At 39.2% G+C, this 15,120-nt stretch overlaps 1 protein-coding gene across 1 annotated transcript in view; it reads left to right on the forward strand.

Moving 5' to 3' along the window:
• gmds (GDP-mannose 4,6-dehydratase) overlaps positions 1–15,120 on the forward strand; it is a 173,794-nt gene that overhangs the window by 13,799 nt on the left and 144,875 nt on the right. The window contains exons 4-5 of the mRNA XM_084354445.1: positions 424–511; positions 897–1,006. Of these exons, the coding sequence (XP_084210571.1) occupies positions 424–511; positions 897–1,006 (198 nt within the window). The remainder of the gene's footprint in view (positions 1–423; positions 512–896; positions 1,007–15,120) is intronic.

The following is a 15,120-nucleotide window of genomic DNA, read 5'->3' on the forward strand; positions in this document are numbered from 1 at the left end:
AAAAACAAAAAAACTGGCAGAATCAAAGTCTCTGGATCGAAATCAAAAAGATATTATTTACACCATTTTTTAGAGCCAAATCTTCACTGTAGCTGTGCTGAACTTAAAATTTAGCATGCAACCTGTCTAAACTGCATGTTGAAAATATAAATAACATCTTTTCAAATCAATTCGGGATCAGAGATCATTCTGCTGGTCAATTTTTGAGTCTTTGAGTTTTGGTGGCTGTTGTAACCAAGTTGCACTGAGATTTGATTGACAATACATCCTGACAATATGAGCTTAGTCTATAAAGTTAATTACTGTAAGCATGGTAATTTTGAAGTATTGTTAATTTTAAATTTAAAGTGGTCTAAATAATTTTTGTGTTTTGTTTTTTGCTAAAGCCTGACAGGAATAAATCTCTTCCTCCGTTTGTCACAGGTTCATGGCATTATTCGTCGTTCCAGCTCCTTCAACACAGGTCGCATCGAGCATCTTTACGGGGACCGTCATGCGCACACTGACAACAGTAAGTGTCCTGCCTACACCGCCTGTGTCTGGTTAATGTACAGGAAAGAACCCTTTTAGATATCATCTGTCATCTTTTATACCTTTTTGCCTGGGTGAATACACAAATCTGATTGGCTGCAGGGTGGCAATTAAATCATGGTATATGTACACATAAGGATCTACTCAAATAGTTCTACTGAAACTTTCTGTTCACCCTCATAAATGGGGCATAAACATTTTAGATCTGGCTGATTCTGTTGAAAGCACACAAACAACAACACCAGCAGCTGTTGAATTTTCTTCTCTTTCTTTCTGGAGAGTCAATATTTGAAAGACGTATATGTGTGAATAACTGTAGGAACTGTGTGAGTGTATCAGCATGTGTTTTTCCTCCTCTTTGTCAGACATGAAGCTGCATTACGGCGATCTGACTGACAGCACGTGCCTTGTGAAGATCATCAACGAGGTGAAGCCGACGGAGATCTACAACCTTGGCGCTCAGAGTCACGTCAAGGTAGTGTGATCCCACAAACGCACCGCCAGCTCTCTCATGGTTCTTTACTGTGAAGTGAAAATGAAGACCACCTTTCTGATACGACTTTTCCGATAAATGTTACTTCCTCTTCCCTGGAATCATTGGTTTGTTTCAAAGGGCTGATAACAGTCTTGATAATCATGACAATGCACAAGTACCTGAGTCATAGAACATTTGAAACTATTTTACATTCCTGCTGACATGTTGGTCTTGATTTTGCATTTTGATGATAGCTTTTCTGTATTTCAGGCAGACATTGGTTTTCTTTAAAATAGTAATGTTTAATTTCACAGCATATCTAACCTGAGTTTTAGCCAGGCACTGCAAGTAATGTTCTGCCTTGTCAGCAGTTAAAGCAAGACTTGTAATTAATGGCCTTCTGTATGTACCACCTTCAACACTGCTTTAAGTGTCTGACTTGGGTTTTTGCTGTTGCATCTTGTAAATGTAAAAAAGTCAGAGTGAAACTTGGTGGATACCAGCTCCTTTACAAATATACTGTAGTTGAATGTTTTTTAAGTGCCAGTGTCTACATCTGGTCAGTACTGACTGTAAGTGTTTAACGGCAGATGATGTTAAAAAGGGACTCTCAGTTCTGGGAAGTGAGCATCTCATGTGCGGAGGATGCCGGAGCTGATGGGACAGGAAGTAATGTTTTCTTGGATGGGTCAGTCAGTGCCACAATGTCCCTTTTGTCTCGGAGCTCTGCGGTGATCCCAGGAGATCCTTCGGCGCCTCCCCCCCTCCCCCTCCTCTTGCCCCTCCACACTGGGATCTGACACACAGTCTCCAGGCAGCACCGATCCTCCATCACCATGGTGGTTTCGGTTGGATACAGAGCCAAGAGCTTAGTCAGATCATAGATAATGAGGCTATTTGTAATGTTACTGGAGACGCTGCTTTTTATTAGTAGTTTATTCAGTGAATCCAACCGCATTGGGATGAGTTTGGTATCATTTCATCATTCAGTTCAACTTTGGTTCCAGTCTTTGAATCCCGGTTTCAATAATCTATGAATCCGTTTCCTATCTATGAAACAGTTCCTGGTTTCACTTACAAAAATCTTTTTCCTTTCAAAATTATTGTGATACTAAAGGATGAGTTGTTGGTCTCTAAAATGTTAACACACCGTTGCTTTTTAACACATAAAGCAGACGCGGAGAACATCATCCCATCTGTTAGTCTGATATTTACTCTCCTTTTAACTTTGGTTTGTTCTCCCTCAAACTCCTGAGAAAAAAATCATGCTCTCGGGCTGCTTTCCAGTTTCTTCACAAGCCAGTTGCAAATTGTGTCGGTCTGTTAATTGGTGTTTATTGGGTTTATAAGAGAAAACAGCTGTGTGCTGCTGTTGATTGAAGGTTTTACACAAAAATGCCAAAAGTTCTTTTGTTTCAGCTTCTCCAATGTAAAGATTGACTGCTTTTCCCTTTTTTATTGCATCATAAACTCAATCTCTTTACATTTTTTGACTGTGTTTGGTTCAACAAAAGAAGACAGTTATATGTAGAGATGTACTGATGGCATTTTTTTCCTTCCTGATTTCCATTCACTGAAGTTGAACCCTTTGTAAACAATGAACAAATACATACAGAGAATGATTGCCATAGTACTTTATCATCTAGTTTGACAGTTACTGATAAAAAAGAACATAAAAATCAAAGAAATGTACATTGCTGGGAAGTAGCAGGGTCACGTTTCGAGGCTCATAAATTACATTAAATTGCCTTTCTCAAGCATTTTAGGCAGTATTGTAGGCATTTGCCATGCTGGTATTGGTATTGGTGTTGGAACAACCCTTGATGAAGATGTCATGAGGACTGTAGATGGGCATTTTTTGCGATTTTTACCTAGACAAAACCATGAACCGTGAAAACAAATTATTAATCGATAATATAATCCTTTGTTGCATCCCAAGATGAGAGCTCTGAAACTTCATATAGTACTAGTATAGTATTCATATAGTAATCATATAGTGAATGTGATATAAAACCAGAAGATGAGCTAAAAAAGATTTATTTGATGCCGTGTTTCTCAGTCTTTGTAATGGACAACGTATAGAATTAATAATTGATTGATAAAAGACTAATAGTGTATCTAGAACTAAGTTTGACTAAGTGGAAATACATTAGAAAAATGGAATAGATGACCACAGATAGGAAGAAAAAGTGAGAGAATGAGTGAGAAGGGAGGAGAATGATGACTCCGCTCTCCACATCCTTTGGTGGTCAGGAGCCGTGACTCTGCTCCCACCTCCCACATGGAAGATCACACACACACACACCAGACACGCACGCATGCGCACACACACACACACACACACACACACACACACACACACACACACACACACACACACACACACACATCCCTGTACCTGTGCGAGGCTCTCCTGTGTTTATTTGTTTCCACACCCATAAACCCCGCTCTGGTAGCTCCTCACCACATGCTGGCCACTCTGAACAGCTGAGCCGCTGGATTACTGGCAGCGGTGGTGTGGAGCAATTTCCAGTCTGGCCCACCACGGAGGAAAAGATCACTCACATCACTCACATCGGCTATTCAGCATCTCTGTCTTCCTTCCCATCAGCCCCTCTCTTACAGGGAATCCCTTCTGAGGCCTGTTCATTAGACTCACCCGGGGAGTTTGAGTTGTAGTATCTGTTTGAGATGGTGCGTCTGTGTGTGTGGGTGCTGGTTTCCGTTGTAGAGAGTCATCACTGAGAACAGAGTGAAGGTTATTTTCTGATGCTGCAGAGGCGGAGGTGGACAGGGAATAGTGGACGGACACTGGAAAGCAAGAAAGGCAGCCAGCTGCAGTATCAAAAGAAAAGCACAAGAACAAAACGGAAGGGATTTTCTGACTTTTCTATGTGACCGTAACGGCAGAAGACTTGATCTGTTTGATCTTTGTGTTCAGGCGTCTTTCCCTGAAGCAATATTCCAGATATGTCATCATAACCTGGCGGAAAGATGGCCAAAACACTGTATTTTCCTCATGCGTTTCTGCAGGATTGTTTATTACAGTAACTCCATTAGTATAAGCTATGGGGATGGATTATAGCCAGTTGGCGTCATCCGTGATGCCAAGTAATTGAGCTTAAAAGCTCTGAAGATTAATTGTACAAACAGGGAACTTTCTCTATTATTTGCAAAGGAATTGAGATGCTTGGTGGTGAACTGACAAAAGAAGACAGTGAGGTGAAGTTTAATACATCCGTTCCTCCTGGACTTTGTGATATTGCAGTGGTTGCTAATTTTACTCATTGCCATTGCTTAAAAATAATGTTATTCACAACCATCTTTATGAGCCAAAGTGAAAGTAACAAGACTAAGGATCTGTAGCCAGTAGGCTGAGTTAAGGCACCGTGGTGAGTGATCACATACAATCACATGTTAAAATGCTGGTGTTTAGCAGGTCGTGTCCACCATTTTATTTAAGCATGCTAACATTTACTAATCGTGAAAACTGTTTTTGGCATCAAAGCTTTAGTGACAATTAGCTGCTCATATTGTACATGCTTTTAAACACAGCATTTCAGTAACTAAATTTAACCATCACAGTGTGAAGTGTTTTTAGCTTTTTCATGGTTTTATCGTGATGTGAGAGAGGGGGGATGAAATGCAGCAAAAGGCCACAGGACGGATTCAGACCCTGGACCACTGCGGCAAGGACACAACCTCTGTACTGTACATGGGTCACTCACACGCTCTGCCATCTGAGCTGCTGGGGCGCCCCTGAAATACAGTTTTACTGCTGCTGTGACTTTTTAAAGTTATATTTCCCTAAACCTTGATGCAGAGTTGCAGTTAAAACATAAACAACACAGTTTTGTGCTGCGTTGTCTCTGAAGCCCAATGAGCTGTCCCTTTTGCCTCCTATAGGCTTTTTCAGTGGTGTAACTTTGAAACCTGGCGTGCTTGTCTTCAGAGAAATAGATCACTGTGAAGATTATGATGTTGATTGCAACTTTGCTCACAGAGTAGCTCCTGTGTTTTTTGGCACAGTGTTGCCGAGGCTGTTAATGTGACGGGTAACCAATCAGTGCTTTGGATGGGCATTTGAATACGGATGTGGATGACGATAACCTTTGCAATGTCGAAACATTAACACAAGTACAGCTGAGGTTGATGAAAGTGTCATTGGTCTGGCAAATATTTGATCATAAACCAAAGTATTAAACAAAGTTACATTTCTTTTGCTGGTATCAGAGGATCTCATTAGATTCATCCTCTTGGCACCATTGATATCTACACCAAATTTCATGGCTATCTATCTAATCCATCTGTCACGAAGGGGTGGTCGGGTCAGTTTACTGACAAACATGGCCATCTATAGAGCCTTGCTGCTTACTTGGCTAAAATTATCCATCAATCTCAGAGCCATTTCTAATCTTATACCTTAAACAGAACATTCTTATTTTTTACTTGTGCTAAATAGCATGGTTTAAAGCTCTAAGATTTCCAAAATAAAACAAAAAAACCCCCCAAAGTTTTTCAACCCCAGTTTGTTCTCCAAAATGTACAAACCTGCCTTTTCTCACAGCTGCAACTTCATCCAGAACTTCTTCTGTGTCTTGTTGCTTTTGCGGTCAGAAACCTTCAGGAATGCAGGTTTGATTGACAGGTTTGAGGTCAGTTGGGACTCGTGTAGTTGTGTAGGTAATGTGTGTAGTCTATGGGCTTCAATGACCAAAAGGGACCAGACTGGTCTTTTTTTGTGGGGGGTCTCCAAGATAGAAAATGAAATCTGTTTTACATTATACAGTGTTTTCTAAGCTTGAAGCAGGATAGATTTGATATCTTTGTGATGACAAAAGCCAAATACTGTAGAAAAAGGCAGACCAAGCCACTCCTAAAAGAAGAAAAATACAACTGTAGCGTTAATTCATGAATTATGCATCTGTCTGTCAATAACACGAATTGAATGTTTTGGAAACTGTACTCGTGAAATATGCATGAACAAAGAATCCGAATGGGGAAGTGCTTACGGGCTGCTCACAGTAATCTGTTCTGCATATGAGGGTTCAACACGACCCCATTATGTTCTCCCACTGAAGCGCTTCACAGGAAAACCGTGAACAAAACCCCTCAACGTCGCTCTCTCTGTGCGAGTTCTCCCACCTGCAGCTGTCACAGCAGACGCACAGGGAGATGGGCTGAATTATTAACACACCTCGCTTATGACAAGGAGACTGACATGACGGGGAGGACGGGGGAGGAGGGGGGGTGAAGAGATGGAGAAGGTGGAAAGAGTTTCGGGAGGTGAGAGGGTATATGTAATGAAGCAGCACTTGGTTTCCACTTCATTGTTCTCGATGGCTTTTGAAGACAAAAGTGCAGATTGCATTCAGGAGACAGACTTCCTTCATGTATATCCTTCATTATCCATATCCGAATTCCTCCTTATCATCGTCCTATTATCTTCTTTCAGCTCGCTCTCTCTCTGCTACCCTTTGGTCTCTCCCTCATCCGGGTTTGCAGAGTCTCCCACGCCAGAGACACACACAGGATTTAACACGCCTGTTTCCCTACAAAGCTCTGCACTGTTTGCTCGGTGTGTTGATGCGTTTATAGGCCTAAGGCGGCTATTGTGCAGTTTACTCTCATACACAAGTGGTAATACCAGTACTTACTAGAGTTTGTGGGCATGTTATGCAATCCTTATAACTTGTTAGTAACTTGATCCAGTTGTTTTTACTTGTGTGATGTGTCGTAAGAGGATACTATTGTATGCTTACAGCCAAAATCTCCTGCTTTATTAACCCTCGAACTGTTCAAGATTGATTTTGTTTTCTATTCAATTCTGCTCAAACTTTACTTTGCAGTGAATACTTTGCTTCCAAATTTGGTGTTTTTTGTTTTCAGATAAACTGAAGCATTAAATGCTCTTTTATGGGTTGAGATTATTCATCTGAGGCTCATAAAATTCTCTTTAAAAATCCATTATGTCATAAACGGTTTTGATACTTTGGAGAGACATGTTTTTTACAGGACAACAACAATAAATCTCAAAACGTTCTGGCTTCTTGGACCAATGGAACCTTTGAAAAGCTCATTCAATCATCTGAAAAATGTATTGTCACAAAGCTTAAACACGACTGCTTTTGTTACGTCTTGAATAATCTACATTTTAGTGAGACATGGTTTTCACAGAACAGTGAGGATAGCTGTGCAGACTCCACTTCTCCTATTTGTGGGGCTAATAAAATGCTTCAACACACTGTAAGAATACCTCAAAATCACATTTTCTCAAATCTTTGATGCAAATGTTTCTGTATTTAATAAAAGCTGACTTTGTGGAGAAACTTGGCTTTCATAGTAAAGCATCAAACATTTTATTCACCAAATTCCCTTATTCCCAGTCTGAAGAAACTTAAAAATATTTAGGATTATCTCAAGAACAAGACTGCTTTTTGTTAGATCATGAAAAGCTGACATTTTGGGGAAAATATATTTACACAGGATAGCAATATAATTGTGTAAACACCAAACCTACAAGTTCATGTAAGGTTTCAGTTTTAGAGGAACATGGTATTCACAGGACAATATAAATTCCTCTTCCCCTGCTTTTTTAAAAATCAATAAGGTTGTTTCACAAATGTATTTTCATCAAGTTAAGAGTGGGAAAAACATTTATTTGACAAGGTATCAACTACAGTTTTTAATGAAATCTTCTCTTCTCAACATGAAAATACATTGTTGACCTTGTTAGTAGTTAAACAATCTGAAAAAACAAAATGGACAAGGGCAAAGACATGTAGAAATATCTAGAAATCTCTCTAAAAAGCCATCAGACGCTCCCAAAATCTAGAACGAGACTATCTCAAAAATGTTTTTCATGGATAGAGATGATAATTAAAACAATTCCACTTCTCCTTGTTCTTAGGCTTAAAAAAAAGGCTTCAAAACACTATTAGATTAGACTTTAGACTGTCTTTGTTCACAATGGATGACATTTTAGAGAAAACCTGACGTTGACAGTACAGTTACATTTTGTCAACACCAATTCTCCATTTAAATTTGATTAAATTAGATTTTCTCCAAAATGTGTTGTCACTAATACTGCTTCTCCGTACTTCGAGAAAAGCTGACAATCTTAACCATTGAACCGTTTTAATAGAACAACAGTGACAGTTTTGTAAATTGCGGTTCGTCTATTCACCTGCTTCTTGTGTTAAAAACCGATTTGATTTCAATAGTTCTTTGATGCAAACAAGGTTTTTCTTGAGATCATAAAACATTTTGGAGAAACCTGGTTTCTTCAGGACAGCACCAAACATTTTGTGAACCCCTCAGTGAATGATGAGCGGTCTCGTCTCTTTAACAGCCCATTCGCCGGGTTTACTCACCCCCTGATTGGTGTTTACGTTATTCCTGTCCAATCAGCCCTCAGTGGCACGCTTGCAGCCGTGTGTGTCTCGCTGGGATAAAGACTCGCCTTAAAACCAAATTAGCGCACTCCCCACAGAAGTATGTGTTTTCTGTCTCTTAGGACTCATTAGCTGCATGTGTGCGGTTTGTGTGTATTTAAGGTGCCATGTTTTCCATTGTTTTAAAATTGCCTTTCAGAACCAGAGGGCTGGTGGTTCTGGCCCAATGGCAATGCAGCATTATCTCAGCGCCCACATTTTCTCATGCGTCCCGCCTTTTGAATGAGCAGAAGCAGGACTGTGTCGCGTTGGTGGCCTGGTAGTCAGCGGTCAGAATAGCTCCCTGAGCAGGCCGATCCCTGTTTTGAAAGGTTAGGCGATCATACAAGAAGACAGCCTGCCTGGCCTGGGCCGAAAGTGAACTTTAGCTTAAGAATAGACTCCTCAGTGCCAAGAGAAACAAGTCTGCACTTTCCTCGTCCAGAGTCAGGGAATGTTTTGTGGTTGTGCTCTGTGGGTCAGATTTGTTGCTCCACTCATGAGTCAGTTCTTTTTCTGTTTTCCAGCAAGGTTGTAACACATGGAAACATGCAGTTTGGGAAAGGAGAAGAGGGGTGGGGGGTGGGGGGTGGGGGATGGTTGGGGGGACTTTTTGAGGTTTGTTAAGTAAATACACTGAGTCAATAAATAGTATCACAAAGCTAAATATGATTGCATCTAAGTCTGTATCTTAAATCAAACCCCAAATATTCCAGATTAACTGTCTTGTCCGTGTGACATACAGAAGCCTAAACAAACTGCAGATGTAGTTTCAATTGTGATTTATAGATGGCAGCAGTGAGCTGCTGTGGATGACTCCCCTGGTAGTTTCTGTCAGGTAATAAACAGCAGCAGGTCCCAGTCTGGTTTGAGCAGATGGGTTTCTATAGGATCTCTATCTACTCTATCATAAGTAATCAGTTTAAAAACAAATGTTTGAATGGTTTTAAAATAGACAACAACATAATCGTTACAAAAATAGACACACACAATAATCCATTCATTTAATTGTGATTGCTTTAAAGGTGAATAGACATAAGAATAAACTGCTGAACAAGTACAAAAGAATGAATAAACACAGGTAATCACAATTTTGATAGGCATTATTGATCAGTGAATTACTCGCAAAGCAAAAGTACCAAATATTTGCTAGTTCCAGCTTCTCAAGTGTGAGAATATATCTTGATTTTTTACCGTTGGTTCAACAAAAAAAGCAATTAAAAAATGTCAGCTTGATTAATTGATGGTGAAAATAGTCTTTATTCTAAATGTTTAGTTGATTAATCGGTCAGACGATTCACTGAAAATTAATCTGGAACAATTTGAATAAATGGTTGTTTTTCATTGTTTATGTTTCACGTAAAAATATTAAACTTTCTCTGGTTATAACTTCTCAAATGTGTGGATTTGCCACTTTTTGTCATTTGTGACAGTCAACTGAATATTTTGGTTTTTGGACTGATTTTGAAATTGCTGCATTGTGCTCTGGGAAACAATATGTTGTTGCACAATTTTCCAAACTAAGATTTAGTTGTAGTGGAACAGTGTCCCTGTGGTTTAACTTTGTTTCAACAATTGAAGCATTTGTCTGGATGAGGCCCTCTGCAGGTCAGGCTGTCACATTACAGCTCTTCTAAAGCTACAGTAGATGCATGAGAGGGGAAGTTATTTTACAGGGTTACAGCTTTAAAGTTGGTGCCTGCTTTTCAGTCTGATGAGTGAAAAGTTGGATAAAATAAAAGAAACGAGAAACAGAAAAGTTGGACATGAGAGAGATCTCATGTCATGAAGTGTTGCTACTGAGGATTCTATTTTAAGAAAGAAGATTTGATCTGCTCCATCACCTCTCACCCTCTCTTCGTTCCTCTTACCTTGTGTCATTTATTCCATTATTACCTGTGGGAGTGACTGACAGTTGCCCGTAGCGTGTTTGTTGGTACGATATTCACCACAGTAAACACTCCAAGTTGGGATTGAGTGCCTAATTAGTTTGGTGTAGTTAGTAAGAGGGAAGAGCTGAAGTGTGACAACAGTAACCAGGGATTACTCTAAATATTTATCAAGCTCATCAATCTTCCTGTTGCTATGTCCTCCAGGGAGACATTTAGCAATAAAAATAATAATCAGCTTCAGAGCTTCATGGATGGCCTGTAATGATTTATCAGGAACTCTGCTGGTTGTGAACAAGGCATGTCCAAGCTGAAGAGATTCTTCATCAACTTATTCCAACAACACTTCCTTTGTCTACATTTTGTTTTTCTTGACAACAAAAGTCTACCTTTGGAGGTATTTAGGTCATTGTTATATCTATAAATATCTCTGTGTCCAAATAAATACTAGAAGCCAAAAGAATGATGAGTTAGCTTACAGTAACGTACTTAATTATTTTGCTAAGAAACATTGTCATCTTATGAGCATGCTTCCCGACATGTCCTGTATTTTCTTTAAAATTCAAAAGCCTTTTTGAAAACCTGCTTTTAAAGAACACTTTAATCAAACAGTACAGCAAAAACTGCAATGATAATGTAGCATGGTTCATGAGGAATCAGACTTCAAACTGATTCACAAGTAATATAAATAAATGTTCCTGGAAATTATGCTTAATTAGCAACTAATGTCACTAAACAGTGTAAAATAAATGAACACTGAGAGAAAGAAGTTTTACGTTTTAACAACTTAAAAACACAGTGAACAAGATGTGTAACACATTCAGTTTGGTCACCTCTTGTAATGTTGAGTGTGGATGAAAGCAGCTCATAAGAACAGGGACCCATCAGAGGACACTTCCCTTCAGACTGATACACAAACCTCTATGATAAGAACTGGGAAAAGTCTGGTGACCATTTTCATTACTTGACCACATTACAAGCTCAGTTCCTGCACACCTTTTACCTTTGATTTTGTAGGAATATCTTGTAGTCTACGCAGTCTTTGCCCACTTTTCTTACATTTGACAAAACCTCTCTTTGTGTATAATATTGTATTTATCATTATGAGTGATACTTTCTTTGTTTTGCCTGGTCATATGTTTTCCTTTTCATTGACATTTTGGTATTGGCTACTATATCAGTTCAGGTATATTCATGTGTGGAATTTCTCATGTATAGTCACCTATTGTATATAGAATACAAAGAGGAATAGGCTTTGTGAATTAATTGTCAATATAATTGGATACTAAAGTGAAAAACAATTTATAACATATAATTAAATAACAAATAATAAAACAAGTGTGTTTACAGGTCTTGGGGAGTCAACTGCATATGTGAAAAAGTAGAATAAAGCCTTTTGTGGCTCCAGAGGAAGCTGCATGTAATCTGATAAATTGCCTCCAGTGATGTCACTGAGTGGCTAAATTATATTATGGGTATTGTAGGCATCATGTTTTGAAAAGGAAAAAGAATGTGTGGAATAAAAAAGATGACATCTCTGGTTCTGCTATGTCATTTTTTAATATTTGTTTTTTAAATTTAAATTTTTTCTACATTAACCACAATGATGCAATTTAGCATTTTCCAGATAACATGTAGCTTTAAACTACTTTCGTACTCCCCAGGACCTGTAAACACACTTTGATCTTTGAACTTGGTGGAGTCACCCTTGAATGAAGTAGGTGACAATATGCAGCTGCAACAGTTCTGAACTGAAAATCTGATTTTGAAAAAATACATTTACTTTAACTGAATAGCCATCACAAATAATTCCCACTCCTTTGGCATATTTGATTGTCTTTGACGTTAAAATGAGAATATCTGTCATTTCAGTTTTATGTCTGTAGTTTGGATGGTTAAGATACTCTCCACAGGACTTATTATTGTCCGTCACTGCAGGGTTTGGTTTTGGTGAATTGAAATTGTGGCTTTACTGATGGCTTCTTATGCCTCAACTGCGGCTGCTATATTGAGTCAACTGCACCCAGAAGAAACATATCTCCAGGTTGCATGTATGCTTTGTGCACGTGCTGTGTGATGTTTATTCTAATCTAATATCAGTTATCAGTTAGGGTTGCTGGGTAAACAGAGGATTAATCGCACCTGTGACAAAAATACCTGCCTGAGTCCAACATAACGTTCAATCAAAATGAGTTTACACAATGAACAGAGAAACACGCAGCTCAGTTGACATAGAGATTTGTCAGTATTGGTATTTTTCTCCAGAGTGTACACATAGTGGTGTTTACACAGACATTATATGAGTGTACAAAGGGATTTTTGTGTGCAGACTCACTATAAACATGCCCACAAGCAGAAAGGCTTAGTGAAGATGTGTGAACAGATCTTTGCATTTATTTGGTCTGCTTTCACTTGTTTGACTGTGAAACTGCACCCAGACTTTATTGTTATTATTATTTCATGAAGAAAATCAGTCATAATATCTCCTTTTTCTGTCATCAGCGCAGCCTCGTAATTACACTCTATCCCCAAACACCCACACTGGCTGTGACACACAGTGAAAAGATGCAGCCACACTCAGTCCTTCCACGAGTGACATAAGCTCATTACTCACAGTAAACACTGTTGCTAATCTGCGAACACAAGTCCTGACTGCTGCCCACTCTCTGCTGTGTGTCCACACCCTCAATACAACACACACACCAACCCTTCCCCTGCTAATGGCATGTTTGTGTGATGTAGCCGTTTGTTTGGAGTTGTTCTTCCGAGCGTGGTCTGCAGCCGGATCCCGCTCGCACACAGCTCAGAAGCTTCTGTTTCGAAAGGAAAATGATGATGTTAAACTCCAACTTTGGATGAAAGGCAGAGCCCCCAAAAGGGCGGTGTAATTGTTATTTCACAATCTGTAAATTCCCTTTTAAGAGTGTCAAAATCGGTAATCGTTCCCTGTTAGATATTGTAGAGTGAGCGTGAATGTACTCTACGTTTCCCGCTTACGTATCTGTGTCTGCTGGGTAATTTGAGGATTGCACTCTATTTACAAAAGCCTTCTGTAATGAGCTATGATCTCACCTGTTTGGTTAACATCATGGAATGAAGATCGGGGAAGAAAAACAATGAGAGGAGAGGCAGAGTTTGAATCGAGGGCAGAGACGGGCTGAGAAGTGGGCGAGAGGTGGATGAGTTACGACATTAGATGATTATCTAGATGAGTGTAATTGTTTTAGTCTTTCGGTGACTTAATGAAGGTGTTATTGCACAGTGTGGGATTTTATTTTCTGGAGCTGCTTTATGTGATGAGGCTGCTGCCTTTGTGTTTTAATTGAAGCTTTAAATCAGGCTGTCATACCTGTGTGAAGGGTTGGGCCACTCTTACGTCTCCCGTCAGCCAAACAAACAGGCCTTTATTCTCAGAGAGAGACGAGGATGTTCACAGCTGCTCAGTGAACAATGTAAAAGATGTACCCTCTTCACACTGATCGACTCAAAGTTCTGACATTTTTGGGGTCATTTGACCTCTTTTTAAATGATATAAAACACTAATTTAACTGAATTCATCAACCTCTTCATCACAACTTTTGTGACATTTTTGCCTTTCTAGCAACATAATATGTGCACTTTAACTCTGTTTAAACTCCTGTAACTATTGATTGGTAATTTTACTGCTTATTTTTAGTGATATTATTGAACTCTATTTTGAAGTCCCTATGAAAAACGACTCTTAAAAGCACAAAGTGAGACAAAAAGATGAACCGCTATGAGACTGTACTCACAAAAGGAATAAATTACATGTCAATCTACTACATGGCCAAAAGTATGCAGACACCCAAACATTACATACATATATGTTCAACGTGTCAAAATCGATGGGCATCAGTCTGCTGCTATAACAGCCTCCTCTCTTCGGCGATTACAGACTTTGGTTGACATTGGGCGACCATGTTTTTTTGGTTTTCCTTGAGCCAATATTTTGCTATTTACAAGTTAGAAAATCTTAATTATAGTTCTCCAATATGACATACAGCATAACGTCTAGCTCACAGTAACTGCTCCAGTTCATCCTAATGATGTTGGATGGGGTTGAGGTCAGGGTTTTGTGCAGGCGAGTGAAGTTCCTGCACACCAAACTGAAAAAAAACATTTCTATATGGATCTTGCTTTGTGCACAGAGACATTGTCTCGTTGAAAGAAGAAAGGGACTTTCCCCAAACTGTCACCACAAGGTTGGAAGCACTCTATTGTCTAAAATATCATTATATGCTGTAGCACTAAGAATTTCTCACTTGGAACTAACGGGCCAAGGCCAAACCATGAGAAACAGCCACAGAGCAAAACCAAGGATGTGCGTGACTAGTTGATTACACATTGCTACCCTCGCTTCTACCAGTCAGGAAAACTTATAATTGCACTCAACTGTCATGTCTTCCAAGTCAAATATTGCTTTATAAAAAAACAAAGCACTGTTACTAATGTTAACCATGTTAGTTAACTCATGAGATGTTACACAGCCACCCACCACATGGGTGTGATTGATTTAGATATTGAAAAATGTGATTAACAGTAAAATGGCCCTTATGATATATGCAGTATTATTTTGGACAACATTTAACTTTTATCAGTGAAATAGTGCTCAATATAATGGTTAAAATGTGTATTTGACATATAAAAATGCCCCTCTGTATAGCATTGTTGTCGACCTCTGGTCTTCGAGTGTGTGTGTATGAACCAGGATGTGTGTGTGTATGTGTGTGTCGTCACACTTGTGGCTTGCTTACCAGGACTTTCTGTCCAG

Source organism: Pagrus pagrus (assembly GCF_965226575.1).
Source record: "Pagrus pagrus genome assembly, chromosome: 6".
NCBI classification, from domain to species: Eukaryota; Metazoa; Chordata; class Actinopteri; order Spariformes; family Sparidae; genus Pagrus; species Pagrus pagrus.